Source organism: Nipponia nippon, unplaced genomic scaffold (genome assembly GCF_047370975.1).
Source record: "Nipponia nippon isolate SJK-2023a ecotype South Korea unplaced genomic scaffold, ASM4737097v1 scaffold_2, whole genome shotgun sequence".
In the NCBI taxonomy this organism is placed as follows: domain Eukaryota; kingdom Metazoa; phylum Chordata; class Aves; order Pelecaniformes; family Threskiornithidae; genus Nipponia; species Nipponia nippon.
This window is the reverse complement of record NW_028262336.1, coordinates 65,021,527-65,038,090: the sequence shown is the minus strand read 5'-3', so window position 1 is coordinate 65,038,090 and position 16,564 is coordinate 65,021,527. Positions and strand designations below refer to the sequence as shown.

The 16,564-nt window shown below is 39.0% G+C and overlaps 1 protein-coding gene across 4 annotated transcripts in view; it reads right to left on the bottom strand.

Annotated features, from left to right (window-relative positions):
- Positions 1-16,564, bottom strand: part of RASA3 (RAS p21 protein activator 3) — a 181,376-nt gene that overhangs the window by 91,864 nt on the left and 72,948 nt on the right. For 3 of the 4 annotated variants that reach the window (XM_087758475.1, XM_087758474.1, XM_087758473.1), the window contains one exon: positions 3,689-3,806. In XM_087758475.1, coding sequence (XP_087614601.1) covers positions 3,689-3,806 — 118 coding nt within the window. Of the gene's footprint in view, positions 1-3,688; positions 3,807-4,771; positions 4,833-16,564 lie in introns of those variants that run through there. The other variant, XM_087758477.1, reaches the window with a different exon arrangement.

Below are 16,564 nucleotides of genomic sequence, written 5' to 3'. Positions count from 1 at the left end.
AGCTGTCTTCTCATGCCTCTGCTGAAGCCTAATAAAATAAAAATCTGTTGCAGAAGATTAGGACAGAGCTCAAGGAGGCAACTTCTTACACTGTCCCACTGTCAAACACAGGAGATCATGAATCAGAGTCTGAAGGCTCTGCCACAGATATCCCAAGCAAGCCAGAACTGGACATTCATCCAAGTCCCACTGGGAAGGAGAGATAACTGCTTCTTTTCTCCCATTTGCCAGTTCTATTTAAGCTTTACATCAGGAGAAGGCCTGCCTGGAAAAATATACATTTCTACAGTGCTTAGTAGAAGCTTCATGAAGATCAACTGAGTAAAAAGAAATGGGGGGAGGAAAAAAAAAAAAAGGGGGGCGGGGGGGGGAAAGCAAGCACTCCTTGAATTCCCAAGTACACAAGACAGCATTTCAGCATGACTTTAATTATAAGCCTTTTCATGTAGATAAAGTCATTTTATGCAGATATGCTGGAAAAGATAGGCTTCTCCAGTAAAAATCTGAATGAGAAGACATCGCTTCAGTCAGTAGTGCTAGGGCTGCATATGAAACACCTTTCAATTCAGACATTCACACAAAGCATCTTATTTGTCATAGACTACATGAAAATCATTTTTTGAGCTTACTGGAAGATGGGGGAGTTACCAGTAAGAGTGAAAATACAGACAATTCTTAAAACTTACTTTATAGCAAGCCAGCCCCGTGTCAGCCATGAAGCGATAGGAAATAGAAAAAAAGGCATGAACAACTGAGCAGAGCCAGTGTTCTCCCTTCAAACTATAGTCAAAGGCTGTGTCACCCAATTCTGCCTGAACATCTGCGTGGCTGGCATTGGAGTCGATTATTTTAGTCACGCGTTGGCCCAGCTTCACATCCCTGCTCCCATCTAACATCGCATATCGCAGCAATACCTCAGAAAAAGGGACCCAACACCCACTTCACTATTTCGTTGGCAAGTGCCTGGCAAAGAAGCATCGTACATGAAAGCAGGTATTTCTCTGCTGCATACAAATTACATAGGCGTTAGGGCACATAAGCCTTGCAAGCCCAATAATTCACAGTTACTCAATGGGTTGAATCAGTTTACAAACGAGCATTAAAGAATGTAACAGCATGACTGGCTCCTCAGCTATGTGCTCATCTCAGAGTCTTACAAAAAACAATAGGCAACTGCAGTATGGTCTGAAATAATTTGAAAAACATCATCCTCTGGAAGTCTACGCACTTGTTTTTATGACTGTGTTTACATCTATTAAAGATTAAGTAGCTGTTTGAGTGTGCCTCACTAAGTAAGAGCAATTCCTATTCACAGATTGGGAAGACATCCCAGTTTTGCCATTCACATACTTGGGATTTTTGTCTGCTTTTCTTTTATGCAACAGAAAAACAAGGACAGAGAAACACCTATATGGATAAATACAAAATTCAGTGGATATCCATGTCTGTAAGTGGATATTCAGGGACTGTGAAGAAGCAAGTTTCTCAAAAGCAGTGCTTGCAAATACAAGCTCACAGAGGGACAAGGCAAACTACCACACAAGACAGGAATTCACTGGGAGAAGGAACAACAACCAAGGAGATCACCTTTAGTCAACCCTTAGATTAAAGAAAATAGGACCGTAAAGGGATTTTGAGAGGTCATCTGGCCAACCACTGTTCCAAAGCAGGAAGATCCATATTTTGGTCAGGACTGATTATATAGAACCCGCTAAAAGCCTTCAGCAATAAATATGGAAAAACGAAAGCAATCTATTCCAGCGCTTCAGAATCTTTAACAACAGAAAGATTTTTCTTCACAATAAAACTTAACCTAAACTTCCTTCCTCACTGCAATTTAAGTCCATTATTACTTGCAATATCCATACTGGACATACAGAGCAATTCCCTCCCTCTCAAGTTTTTGGGGGGGTTTGTTGTTTGGGTTTTTTGTTTTGTTTTTTAATATATTTACATAGTTAGAGCTACTCTCATCCTTCTTCTCTAGGCTGAACAATTCCAATATTTTAACCTTTCCTCATCGGTTATGTTTTCCAGACCTCTCTGTTGCTCTACTCTGAGTTCACCTCAATTAACGAAAAGAACTTGGCTCCACAGGAAGCCAGAAACCTTCCAGTTCTGCACAGCCTCCACGTACCTTTTCAGCTTTATAATGATATCTAAAGACAGATGGAATTTTTCCCACTGAAGGAATTACACTCGTTGCTTATTCCTACTATTAAGAGTTTATTTTCTCAATAGAAAAATACTTGGATTCGTTCAAGGAAATTACATCAACTGTTCTCATACGTCCCCACTCCCCACCTTCCACTTCCCCACGAAGCACTAATGATCATCCAGCAAAAATCCCACTGTGTGACTTCTAGTTGTGAGCAGGAGGGCTAGAGTTGGTTGACCCAGAAATGAATTTAAATGAGTTAAAAAGTCATTTTTAGAGAAACAACTGGTTCAGGGACAACTGGTTTAGGGACACTGCATGTCAGTTATCTAAAAAAAAAAAAAAAAAAAAAAAAAAAACCAAAACACAACCAAAAAAACCAACCAACCAAAAAAACCAAACCAAAAACAAACAACCAAAACCCCAAACAAATGCACACAGGGATCAGTCTTTGCTTTTTCACTTTTTTTTTTTTTAAATACAGTACACTACAAAGAAGAAAGTGTTAGCATCATCATTCAAAAACACTCTAATTATGTTTAGCCAATCTAAATGCCTCAAGAAACAAAAGTCTCCATTATGGACCCCAGTACAGCACATCAGAATATAAGATGAGGAATAAAGACTTAAAGAAGACAAAAAATTATGTGAGAGAACAGTTAAAGTGACTTAAGGGAATAAATCCCACTTCAAGCTACTGAGACTCAGATTCTTAAATGCATTAAGTACTTCTGAGGGGTTGGGGTGGGGTCTAGGGCTACTTCCCACAGTAAATTATTTGCAATAACAAGACAAAAGAGCAAATACCTAACTGTATTACACAACTATCACTCTTTTCCCACTTTATATCTTAAGATAAAAGGTATAAACTTGACTGTTCCTTGCTGCTACTTTCCCCTCAACTGAAAAAAAAAGCCTCGCTTGCCAGAGTATATGTATATGCCCAGATTTGTTCCCTTTATTTTTTTGATGTTTGGGGATTTCCAGGAGAAAGCATTTTAAACTTTTGCTACACGCTTCTTGTTCTGTTTCATTCTACATTTGGCTTCTACAATCTCACAGGAAGTTTCCAAGATAATCAGACAGGCATCTTATGTTCAAACCTCTCCTTTCAGTTGCAGCCTCATGACAGGAAAAAAAAAAAAATCCCTAACTCCACCCAGTAAGGTACCTAGACCAATGCAAAATTCTAAGCATAGATAGATGCGAAATGATTTCAGTGCTCCCTCCTAAGTTGAGATCTAAAAAGCTTAGGGAAGTTCAAAACAAATATTGCAGAAAGAAAGGAGCACTGGCTGTACATGCTTAAGAAAATAGTTAATATGGCTTGCCTTGGTGAAGACATTTTCCCGTATATACAGACAGGAATCATGACATTAATAGTTCTACAACTAGCATTATTAAAACTGGAAGTAGGATCATATTCATCCTCCCTCCTCCCCCCCAAAAAAGGATCTTTGGAACATTAAACAAACATAGTAAGCAGAGAATGAGAAGAGTCAACAGAAAGTGTACACATGTATTTGTTACCATAACGACTTCTCCACTATTTTGGTCCTGAAAACCTCTTCCTGGTCCAGGTTTACAGTACAGTAGCAATCCCTCATCTTGTTTGGCCCCGGATACATAGGAAGATTTTTGGCTTCGCCTAAAGACAAAAAAGAAAAAACCCAGAAGGATTACATATTAAAATGCTAACCATAAATTAGTCATCTGTCAACTAATGCAGTGTCAGCAACATGGACAAAGAGAAGCATTACATTGTATTTTTCTTCCCAAATCTTAAGTCTCTATTAAACTGAGCAGCAGTACTCTGTTTCCAAGGCAGCAGCTCCTGAGAGTCAGAGTTTAGAGCTCAGCAGTAGTCAGCAACAACTCAATAGTTTGTTGCATCCGATTTATTCACATATATTTGGGTGCATACTGCTTCCTTCCAAATTTGTGCTTAGGTTTTGATCAGTCCTCCCCTAAGATACCAGGAACACAATACAACATGGTAATAAAGCTTTCTGATACAGCCCACTGATTTTACCCTGAAGGCATTACCAGAACACAGCAAATGAGAACCGACCCCAGCTCCACAGCTCTCCACAGATGTGGAGATGGAAAAGTCACTTTAGTTACAGCCAACAGCCTTACACCACCCGTTGGACTTCAAAGCACTTCAATAAGGTAATTAGCACTTGTGAAGCTGCCTAAGGTCCTTGCACAAAGGTACTGTGTAAGTCATGAATATTCTTCATAATAAACATTTGTTTCAAAACTGCAACACGTATGTATCCTATATTTAACGAAAAAAAAGGGGGGGGGAAGGGGGGAGAGAGAGAGAGGATTGAGGAACTAAGGGTAACCAAGAGACTACAAAACACAAGCGTACGAAACAAGACTAAAACCACAGCTTTCCCCTCTACATATCCATTAATAACCAAAGCTGAGCACTAAATTTCCTTGGCAGACTGATAAAATCGAAACTCTCAGACAGGAAACTGGGTAATGCTCCTCATGGCTTTGCTAAAGCACCTCAGCACTATGTGGATGAGTGATTTAATTCTAAAGACAGAACTCTCAAAGAATGACTAAACGTAAGTCTACAAGGCACGTGGCCTTATTTACCTTCACTCTTCCAGTACCCGGAGATTATTAGCACATACCATGGGAACTAGATCATTCTCTCCTAGTAAAAATAAAAGGAATAAAAATAAAAATAAAAATAAAAGGAATAAGAATAAAAATAAAAGGAATAAGAATAAAAGGAATAAGAATAAAAATAAAAGGAATAAGAATAAAAATAAAAGGAATAAGAATAAAAATAAAAGGAATAAGAATAAAAGGAATAAGAATAAAAATAAAAGGAATAAGAATAAAAGGAATAAAAATAAAAATAAAAGGAATAAGAATAAAAATAAAAGGAATAAAAATAAAAATAAAAGGAATAAGAATAAAAATAAAAGGAATAAGAATAAAAATAAAAGGAATAAGAATAAAAATAAAAATGCACAGACCAAGGGAACACAGTTTGTTTGCCAGCACAGAAGGGAACTCTAAATGACAACAATAAATATAACTTTTTATCGGATGTCTGCAGCTCAGCCTAAGTGCATTTCACTAGACACATGCCTTTCCCAGTCTCCAGCTCCCAAATAGCTTCACCCTATTAACAGAATCATCTTGCTTCTTTCAACCCTACCTTCAGTGAAGACCTACTTTTTCCCTTCTGCAGATTTGTTCAACAGCACTCTGATGCATGTGCATGTAAATACTGAAGAATTAGAGCAAGGAAAGATTAAGCCAACCTGCATCCTTGGCTTTAAAGGAAAGGCATGAAGCGACACAGGAGTCCATGTCTTCCTGCCTGTGATCTCTTTCTGGCACACTGTTCGCACACTTCTGCTAACTGACGTATGATGTGCCCTTGGAAATGCCACACATCCACACTTCTCACAAACAGCCTGTACGTGGGTGATCGTACATGCATACGTTTTCTAAAGCTAACCATAGAACGTATAAAGAGGCATTGCAAAGGGACATGAAAACATTGTTTCAGACAGTAATGCCTCACTTCAGTGTTCTCCTAAATAAGTTGGCTCTCTCAGCTCAGCTGATGCAACTCGATAGCATTCTTCCCACTTCCTTCAGAGTTGTGAGACACACTATTAAAAAAAGCTGTCTCCGCTGTAATTCAAAGGTGTGACTGGAACATCTGTTGGCTGCCCAATGTGGCTTTAAACGAAGCTGAAGTGTTAGCGATAGTTTAACTGCAGCAGCTCTAGCCAAAAATATATTGAGGATTGTTGATGGCTTGCTCAGCCTGCATTGAAGTCTATTCTGCTGTGGTAAACCTCCCAACTTTTACTCGGTAGTTTGAGTTCAGGCAAGTTACAAATCAAATGTACTAGCCTCACATGCCGAGGTCTCCAAGTTTGTCTCCTCTCCTCAAGTACCAAACATCCAAATTTCTCTTATCTATTCTCACATTAAAGTCCTGTGAAGCCAGCCTCTTTTCTGGATGACTGGGTGAAGCTCCCCAGAGACAGCGACTGTGCGTGTCAACAGGAAGAGCTTCAATAGCAGAACGATAAGGAAGTCTTCCTCTGGGGCTGGCACACTATTCTCACGGTTCTTCCAAGAGAACGGGACAAAACTTTTCAAGCTGAAAATTAAACCAAGAAAATATGCAGTTTCCCTTTTTCTGCATTCCTCCACTTCCTACTTCAAGACGAATGCACACACGTGAAACCAATTCCGGATTTTGTGATCTCGATTTCCAGCTTTCTGAAGTGCACAACACTCACTTAAGCGTTTAAAGTTAACACTTAGTCATGTCAGAGCACTCTGTAAGAACTGTATTTTGAAAACCCACTTCTCTTTGTTAAAAGACTTACAGTAGAAAAGCCCACAATACTGAAACCTAAATGCAATGCAAAGGAAGACACCATTTAGCGTCGGTAGAAAATGACTGCCTGCACAGTCTGTACAGCAAATTAAAGCTCACCACCATCACAATATCAGAAAGCAGGGCATAGAGGAAAGATAGATGAAGGAGACATTTTACAGTAATTTCTTTCTTCAAACTGGAAAAAAGCCCTGAAATACCACTGAGACTACAACAAGGGATTAATTGACTAACCCAATATATTAATCATGTTACTGTCTTGAGCAGGAGCTTACAAAAAAAAAATACAGTTTCTTCCCAATGCTGGCAGCAGCCAATGGCTGTTTAGATTCCTCCAGCACTGAGCAGTTGAGAAAGAAAAATTTGTCAAGCTTTCAAGCATAGCTAAAGACTCAGCTCTCTAGCCAGACATTTTATGTCAACAAACGCGCTCTGTTAGAGCTTCGGTTGCTCTTTAGATTCCTCCAAGACAAAAACGTTCCCTCTGTGGCACTGTTTTGCCATCTACAATGAAGCTGAACAATTTGATCAGTATTTTTTGGTTCTGCTACTACTGAAATGAAAAAAAAGAAAGCTTGGAATACTTGATACAGTCAGGCACCATTTCCATATTCTCAACAACCAGAGCTGATGAGATCATTTAATTTGGGCAAGAATTTCATCGCTTAACCTGTCTGTATAGAAGATCTTCATCAATTGTATTTTCAAGAGGCAGCTCCACTTCCCCCCCCCTTCATATTTGTGAAGTACCTGTATGCTAGAGAGTTTGGAGAGGGTTTGCAGACAAAAGGTCAACACACTCATCTTTAAAACCTTCAGTTTTTCACTTCCACTAAGAAGAAACAGAATGTTTCTTAAGATGTCTAAGACCTTGACAATTTAAAATACACAAGCACATTGTTTTGGAGCATAAGGCGCTTCCATTTGGAGCCATAGCAGCAGAATAATCAGTTCAAGTTTGCAATAGCTTTTCTCTCTGTCCCTGCACTTCTAATATACATGGTCCTAATTTAACCGTGTGATGCACTCAACTTAGTTCTAAGTACTTAAACCTAGCAAAGTTGATTTTAGCTATGGAAAAGTTATCACTAGGTATTTTGGACAAGTCTTAAAAAATAAACTATACAAGTATGAATTCCTCACTGACTTGCTGTCTTCTCCCCAGGAATACTTGGTTACTATGGTTTAAAAATGGACTACCGTGGCAGCACAGACTGCCTAGCTCAAGCTAAGCTGAGGGAACACAACAGGCTGGAAAAAGAGGAAGGAAAAACTCAAAACCATATTAATCTTCCTTGCTCCTTCCAATGTTATACATTCCTGCCCTGCTAAGACACTGGCAATAACATAGAAGCAAGAAAAAAGGGCCCTCCTGCACCTATGGCAGAGAAGAGCACTGCTTAGATGCTTGGAAGCATAACTGGTAAAAACAAGAAAAACTTTCAAAATGTTTCGAGGAATAAACAAGTATATACGTACACGTATACACTTCCTTAAGTTTTGCCACCTTAAATTTTTTTAAGCATCTGGTATGTAATTGAATTTAGATACTTGGTATTGTGTCATCTTTGCTTTTGACTTATTTCCCCAGGTGCAATTTTCTGAAAAGCAGAGAATGCATGACAGCCAGGCATTATTTCTACCTTTTGGAACAAAATTTGCTGTTCCTGTGCTTCTAAGCATTGGGTCACCAGCACACGTCTGCCAATCTGAGCACATTAAGGAAAACTTTGTAATGTGTCAACAAATTTAGCTTACTGTCTTCTAGCAGCAACATATTTGATTTTATCAAGATGGCACGGGAGAATCATTTCCCAAACTACTTCAGAAAGCAAACAAGCAAACAAAAACCTACCTCCAAAAAATAAACCCAATAAAAGCAGCCGAGCTTTCAATGCTGCAGCATTTGACTTCAGGGAGCATGCTGAAAGACTTGAGTACGGAAACAAGATACCTAAATCTGAAAAGGGCAACGTATCCAAACCAACAACAATCCACTTTTTTTTCTGCCATATTCAGGAAAACACTCTGCAAAGCAGCTCATAGGCAAGCATGTCAAGAACAAAAACAGAGCAGCGATGCATGCCAAGAATGGAAAGCTTCTCCTGTTCTCCCTTAAGCTCTCTATACCAATACAGATGCTGGAATTTGAAAAAATTATCTCAAGCACTCCTTTCAAGTTTTCTTTCTTCTGAAAAAGCATTATTCCTTCAATATCCATAGACAAAGCAAAAACAGAAAAAGGAAAATGTGTGTACACACACAGCTCTGATTCTCTATCACAATTTATGCTTAAAAAGCTCCTCATGCACAAAACTCAGCATATATGTAAAATATCAAGATGCCAGCAAGTTTATAATCAATACTTAAAGTAATTTTAATTAAAACAGAAATATAATACCACCCAGTGTTGACTAAAACATGCAGAAACACCTAGCAGCACATTAACTTTTGTGCCTCTGCATGAATTTGAACTAAATGGAAACAGTTGCATTCATGTTCAGTGTTGAGAAAGCAGTTCGGTTTTTTGCAAGGTGTCCTTTTGGGGGATGAGGTGGGGATAACGGGAGGGGTATGACTGCAATACCTCAAGAGGGATATATTTTAAAAGAATCTGTTTTAATATTAAAATGGTCATAGTTAGAAAACTTCTGTTCACATCAGTTACTAAACAGCCAACATGATAATTACGTGAAATTAACATTATGTTTGAAAGCAGAATATACAGCTACATTTGTATATAATTCCTATACGTAGATATACTGTGTGTACCTCTCAGAAGCAAAAGTTTAAATTCATTTTTACCTTTCCAAATAGGAAAATAGCAATAAAAATTTAAAAAATGTGAAGTTCCAAGAACCGGTGTACCCAGTGTGCGACTATGGAGTTATGCAAGTAGTTTAGTATTCCTGTGTACTTTTGTAGTAACCTAAAAACAATAAACACTTTTTAGGCAATATAAACTGAGCGTCAAAAAATGTTCTCTCCCCTCCACCTATGTATATAGGTCACACAGCCTGAAAATAAGAAAAACACATGAAATTCATAAATATCTAATCAAGAAAATTGATATATTAAATAAATGAGATTTCTTTTAAAATAGACGTGGCTAGAAACACTATTTGTCCAACAATCTCTCTTTGCTCTAACCATAGGTATTTATGTGTGCATACACACACTTTGCTCTCATGGAGAGACAGATTGCATTAGATTTCTAAACCAGGTCAAAAATAGCCATCTGTGAACAGATTTTGATGATCTGGAAAATGAGATTTTTAGATGACCTCTTCTTAATCTAAGCCCTTGCCTGCCAGCCTCTTTCCACGTGAAATGATCATCACATTAGAAGACTCGGGGAAAGCACCTCCTCAACAAAACAATACTGACAACCTGGGCCTTAGCAACAACCCCAGAGCAACCTAATACCACAGCTAGGGCTGCTTCAGCAAGTAACCAGCAAGGAAACAAAGCACCCTACATTAATTACAACTTTTTAGACAAGAGCATCATGTGGAAACCCTCTTGGCTTAGGGGCAATAAGCAGGATCAACCCCAAATCCTTTGGCACTAAACTGAAGACCACCACCAGCCGATATCTCTGTGCCAAAAACTATTCATATCTACTTAGACCTCGTTCTTACAGTGGAGTTTTACTCCCTTCACAGCCTAGTGACAGGAACATTTGGCATCCATTAAAATCCCTTCTGCACAATCCACTTCATCAGTGCACACGGTGCCATACTACTACACTACCACCCTTTCCCCTCACATGATTAACCTTATTCTATACCAGTTAGGAACCTTCATATAGATCTTCCTCTGCTCTGAAACCTGTTCTGAGGCAGCACGTGACAGGCCTTTCTATCAGCTCTAACAACAGCTATGCCTCAATAGCTATAGCCCCCACAGTGGACAGACTCAAACCTATCACTCAGAATGGCTGGTAGCCAAATGCCCTCTTTCCTATATGCGTGTGAACAGACATCCCAGTTCTCCTTTTGCAGCCCTGAAGGTCCAATAAACTGTCCAAATATCTTGTCTTTACTGTTGTGGGCATAACAGAAGCGGCTGAGGATATTTTCACTGGAGAGCAATGAGAAGCTGCAGGCTGACAGCCTTACTTTTCTTGTAAGAGGCAACAAACACCGAGAAGGCTCAAAAGATCTTGTCATGATCTCAAGTACTTAAGTGCTTACAGCACAAGGGCTGTTAATCAAATCCCAGGGCTGAGAGGAAAGAGGTATATACTGCAAGTTCCATGAGAGCTGCTTGCAAAATTAAGATTTTAGTTTGTACAAGAGGAGAAGCATAATTCTCCTCAACTCATTAATGTAACTGGTTGCATGCTACTTGCCAATATCGCGGTCTAACAGCAGGAATCGGCTTCCTCTAAAGATTCCCTTAGGACAGTAACTTAATCCCACAAAATAAAAAATGTACAGCCCAGCTGCTTTTTAACACGACTGAAGCTATCTTCTGTAAAAGGACCCTTGGAAGAGATCATTTCAAAGTAGGATACTGCCAGGAAAAAGGTGTTCTCAAGGAGTTTTCATTCAAATTCAGTTTTCCTGTGGCACTCTGGGGTTAGCATTCCAAGTTTCTTTGATGTGACTTTCTTGTGTTTCTGCAGAAAAAATGATGAATTAACCAAACTCTATCTGTGTTGATACAATGCTAGACTCAGCTCCCCATGTACTATTTTTCAATCCAGCTTATATTGTGAAGGTAATACTTTGCATCAAGACAAAGCTCATGCAACCTCCCAGCTGCATTTGATAGAAGCTCTTGAGGTTTTTCCTACCAGCTTCAGTAACGTTAGGGACTGGCTACAGGTTGTCTGTGCCTCTGAACTGTGACCTTCGTTTAGATTGGTGGCTTTTGCAGGTTTTCATAGTTTTCTTGTTGTTGTTTCGTGTGTTGTTTTTTTTTTTTGGGGGGGGGGGGGGAGGGCGGGGGCTTGGTTTCATTCGGTTTTTAGTTGTGTTTGTTTGGTTTTGTTGTTTTTTAAAAAAGAACATCAGCTTCCTAAAGTTATACAAGACCTTCTCTCAGCAAAGTTTAAGTCACTGAACATCTGTTGCGGGAGGCCATGAGGGAGAGGATTCAGGCTGCAGGAGGGGCAGAGTAGCTGAGAGGAAGTAACTTCACACAGGCCATTCCATCATGGAGCTGCGCTGGGGAAACAGCGAGTGAGCTTAGTTATTTTTAGAAGAACAGTATGAGACAGGAAATACAAGCAAATGATTTACAGCATCAAACAAGACATGACCAAAATCCAACAACAATTCAACCGCTCCCTTTTGAGAGTATTTGTACTTTAGGATAATTTAAGATAGTTGCTCTACAGTAAGGAGCCTGGTCATTGCTAAAGAACAAAAGTAATGTTCTCACAAACACCAGCATAAGCAAAAAGAAGTATCTATTTTTGCCTGCATTCATTTATATTATTCACACACAAAACCAAAAGCCAGGTGATCAAAAAAAAGGACAATTTTTATCTATGTACAACCCATTTTTTTTAAGTGTAGATCAAAAAGCTATAGCTGCGTAAAAAAAAAAAAAAACACAATGAAAAAGGAATGATGCCCCCTCTCTTCCAGGACATTAATCACTTCTATCACAACAAGTGACACTAAAAACTTTTACAGCAACACGAAAAATATAAATCTGCCAAAGGTTATGTTTTGCTTAGATTAAAAACTAGTAACAAAAGGAGTGATTGCTGAAAAGTTGAAGCTTTACCGGCAATGTTAAGAAACCGTAACTGTTTCCTCTAATGATTGTTGTCCACAATTGCTCTTGCTTTAGAATTACTTATTTAGAAATGTCTTCACTAACCAGAGTTTCACAGGATCAAGTTTAGATCAAGTTCAGTTTGGCCCTTTGGCCTCACAGTGTTCAAAACCAAAATAAAACCTAGCTATTGAGAAACAGGGTGACTCAGAGCACAGCAGTTCAAGGCAATCTTGAAAACCACCTAAAGTTTAGGAATTAACTGAGCAAAGAGTGTCTTCCTCCATATTCAGAACACTCTTCCTATTACAAAATTAATCATCACGAGGGAAAGAAAAAGGTTTCGAAATCTCTCCAACTTGCTTTACTTTAGCCTTTCTTCAAAAACAGTGAAAATAGGTACTTTCCTATAAGATCAAATTCATTTTTCCATGTAAAGATCCAAACTCAGAAACATCCTCCTCCAAACTTGCACTAAGTAGCAGCTTCCCTTAAACCCAGTAAAAAGCAAGACTACAACTACTTCAAACTTGGCATGGTCTCAATATTTCATTAGTCCAGATATTCTTCATGTGTTTCTTCATACACAAAGAGTATTGTGTGTACTAAGGACCAATGTAATAGGAAAATCTTTAAGAAAAATGTGATAATAACCAGTTCTCAGCCTGTGCTTATAGATGGGTTTTGAATGAAAACATTCATTTAAGGAAACTGATAACTTTCTAGTTGCAGTCTTAGGTGGCTGACAAATGCTATGTTGCAAACACACCTCTGTATTGGACAGAATGCTTGGATTAGGACATTATCAAAATCATTCACATTTGTTTTGCACTTTTTCCAGTAGGGTTAAACAAAAATAAATCCCACTTGCTCATTCCTAAGGTTGGTGCTTTATATGATCTATCGATGACTTTTCCATGCTGGTGGACTTTAAAAATATTTAAAATTACTTCAAAGAAAGATTCATTTCACTGTTGAACACCCTGTATTGCACAGATGCAAGCTGACAACGCACAAGATTTTATGTAGATGCTGCCGATTTTTTGTTGCTAGCTTGCAGTCCCATTAATCGAACAAAACCAACAGCATCTCTCCTTACGACATTTTAAGATGCTTAGAAGTATTTCAGCTTGACTAACAAGCGATCACTTGCCAGTGTGCAGTGCTGTGCAATTAAACTCTGAAGACTGCAAATGAGCAAGGATGCACTGCAACTGATCTACAGACCTATTGATTTCTCCGTGCAGAGAAAGAGGACGACGTGCCTAGCCCATACTGCCTTAGCTACTGGCCACCACACAGTTTGCCACAAGAATTTCTAGCAGCATCGAGTTACAGAACATCCACACATTGACAGAACTGGACCGTTGCCATCCAAGTTCCTAAACATTCAATTTGCCATGTCAGTGGGCTTACTAAAGAATTATTTATTTTTTTAAAACGCATCAGCACAGGATTCCTGAGTCATTGCTCAAATAAAATTTTCAATTAGAAAATATAGTTGAAGACAAGCTGACCTAGGTATAGGGAAGAAAGGACAATGTCAGCTACCACGATCTTCTGTGTTTGCTCTTTACAGACTACTTCTGAACGCTCTGACATGCTGAGCTGTCACCTCCAATCGGTCACTCTGCAAGCCCACCACCACAGCTCCACTAGGTCTAACAGGGCTCAGCAGAGACACGTGCTAGAAGTCCTTCTGCCTGGGCTGCATGAAGATAAAGTATATTGACAGAAATTCAGGCAATAACTTATCTCCAAAGTGCAAGCATTTTTATGTAATTCTATCTGCTCAGTTTCTTAATTTTTTCTTGTTTTTACAAGGACAGAAGTGGTTTTCCCACTCAAATATTAAGTATACTTCAAGAAAAACGGGTGTATTTTGGTATGACTTTATGAAAGTACCTTTTCTTCTTATATCAGAAGCAGCTAAAAGCTTTCTCTCAAAACAAACTATGCCTTCCCACCTTACAAAAACAACACATATAACATTCAGCTAATCTAGTATTTTCAGATTCCAATGTGGCATTATTATTATATAGACATTATTTGTTTAAACAATCAGTGTTCTCCATGGGTTCTTGTAAGGCATATTCCTTCCCCCTCTCTGGTTAGTGCTTGTTCAACATCCTCTATCGTTAAAGTGGTCTTTTAACAGAGTCAGTAGCAGTCAAGACTGCTCGACTAGCAAGCTGAGCTATATTGGACAAGCTGCATTTCCACCTCCCAAGGCTGAGTCAAAAGGCAACCAAAGATTCTTCACAAAGAGAAAGAGCAGATGATGTTAGAGGAACACACTGATGGCCAGAAGCACTGTTTAGCAAGAGAAGTTTTAAGAACATCCTAAAATATTTTCAGACTTGATGACAGCGGAATAACGAAGGAACGGTTAGCTAGTATATGTGATAGGGAAAGTAAAGAAGTACTGAAGAAATGCAGAAACAATTTTGGATCTAAATAGGCCACTTCATTCTGGAGTGAGGGGAAAAAACAGAAAACAAAAATGTTAAAATTGTTTCTTTCAGTTTCATACAAATTGAAAAGTATCATTAAGCTTCTTTGCTTATGAGTTACAGCATAATGGTAATAGTAATGTTTCCCCTTTCCCAACAGTGTCCATTCTCACAGTGCTGAAGTCCATGCAAGTCTGAAATATGTGCATATGAATAGACTTAAGTGTAAGTCTTCCAAAGTTTCCTAGTTGCAGGCTGACAGTGCACCACATTATTTTTAAATACAAGCTCTAAGGTTCTACCCACAAATCTAGGGCAGTGTATGGGACTGACTGACTGACCCATGTTGAGAAAAACAAATTGTAAAAAACAAGTGAGAAATCCCCCGTCTGAGTTCCCAGTCTCCTGAGCGGTGGCAGCTGGGGGAAGGATCTTTCAAGCAAATGAAGTTCACGTCCACAAAGGAATACCTAAGCATTCACTTGTTCTTGCTTCACCTGAAGTCACAGGTTCCCATCTCACCATATACAAGCCAATTCACTTCAGCTAACGCTTTAATCCAACATACTCATCTCTGCACCGAGGAAGTAACTGCCAAAACACAGGGTCATGTTGTCTTCCAGAGGAAGCCAATGCAGTAGGAGCAAACGAACTTCAAAGAAACACAGGTCTGTGATTTCAGTGGTTATTCTTATAGAAATGGGAGCAAGATTCAAAAATAAATTTTGTTTGTAGGTAGTCACCCAGAGGCTGAGCATTTTACAAAACTGCCAATGATTTTTGGAAGCTGGGCATTCCCTACGAGCTGCTCATCCACACCCACAAAGTTCATCCAAAGTTGAATTTTTAATGTCTGTTTAGACGCTACATGCATCTGTCTCACACAGAATATAAGGAAAACTAACAATCTGAACTAATACTTATAATGGTTGTGACTGTCCGATATCTGTAAGAATCGGCTGAAAACCGGAGACAGAACGAGACCACCACAAAAAGCTTCATAATAAAAAAAAAACAGTTTGACCTTTCTACAGATAATCTCGTTTTCTACCCCGCTGGTCTGCACCTTTGCCCACTTCATGATCATTTTCCTATCAAAATACTGTTGAGACCTTACAAGATGGAAAATAATGCTGTTCAAAAGAGCCAGAATCAAAGTTTAATGTGGAACATGAATTCATCTTTCCTTCTACTCAGGCTTTCATCTATGAACTATGACAGTGTTTGTAACCATTTATTTCAACAGCTTCCAATCCTCCACCCTATCATAAACCTGACTCTCTCTCACGGCACAAACCAGACATTGCTCCCGGGGATATTCATACGATGCAACATTCTGCACAATTGAGGTGTCTGCATTAGCACCTGCTGTTCACGCAGACTCCTGTGTAAGAGGATTCAGGGCACGAACATAACTGGTTTTCTGCATCATAATTTGAACGAGTTCAAATTGACTAGATAAGGGGCCTAGCCAGCTAACATCAATGTCCAGGTTAAATGTTTACAACCACACAGTACGTATTTTCCCCTATCTCTTCCTACTTCTGATCTAGGCACCTCACATTTTCTGCTGGGTTAGTCTTTCAGGCTGCTATTTCCCATAATGAACCATCACCCCTAAAGTCTTCTAGTACCAAGATAAAGAACTTCAAGAGCCTTCATAACAACATATTGCATAATAGGGACCGGAAACTGCCTCTGTCCTGATGTTTGAAACCTCCATCGGACCTTGGCTCCAGCAAACATTTCCAGGTGCAGATAATTCGGCAAGAAGAGTTTCTGCCCCAAATACCTCAAGTTTGATTCAAGTATCATGATAAGAGGCCA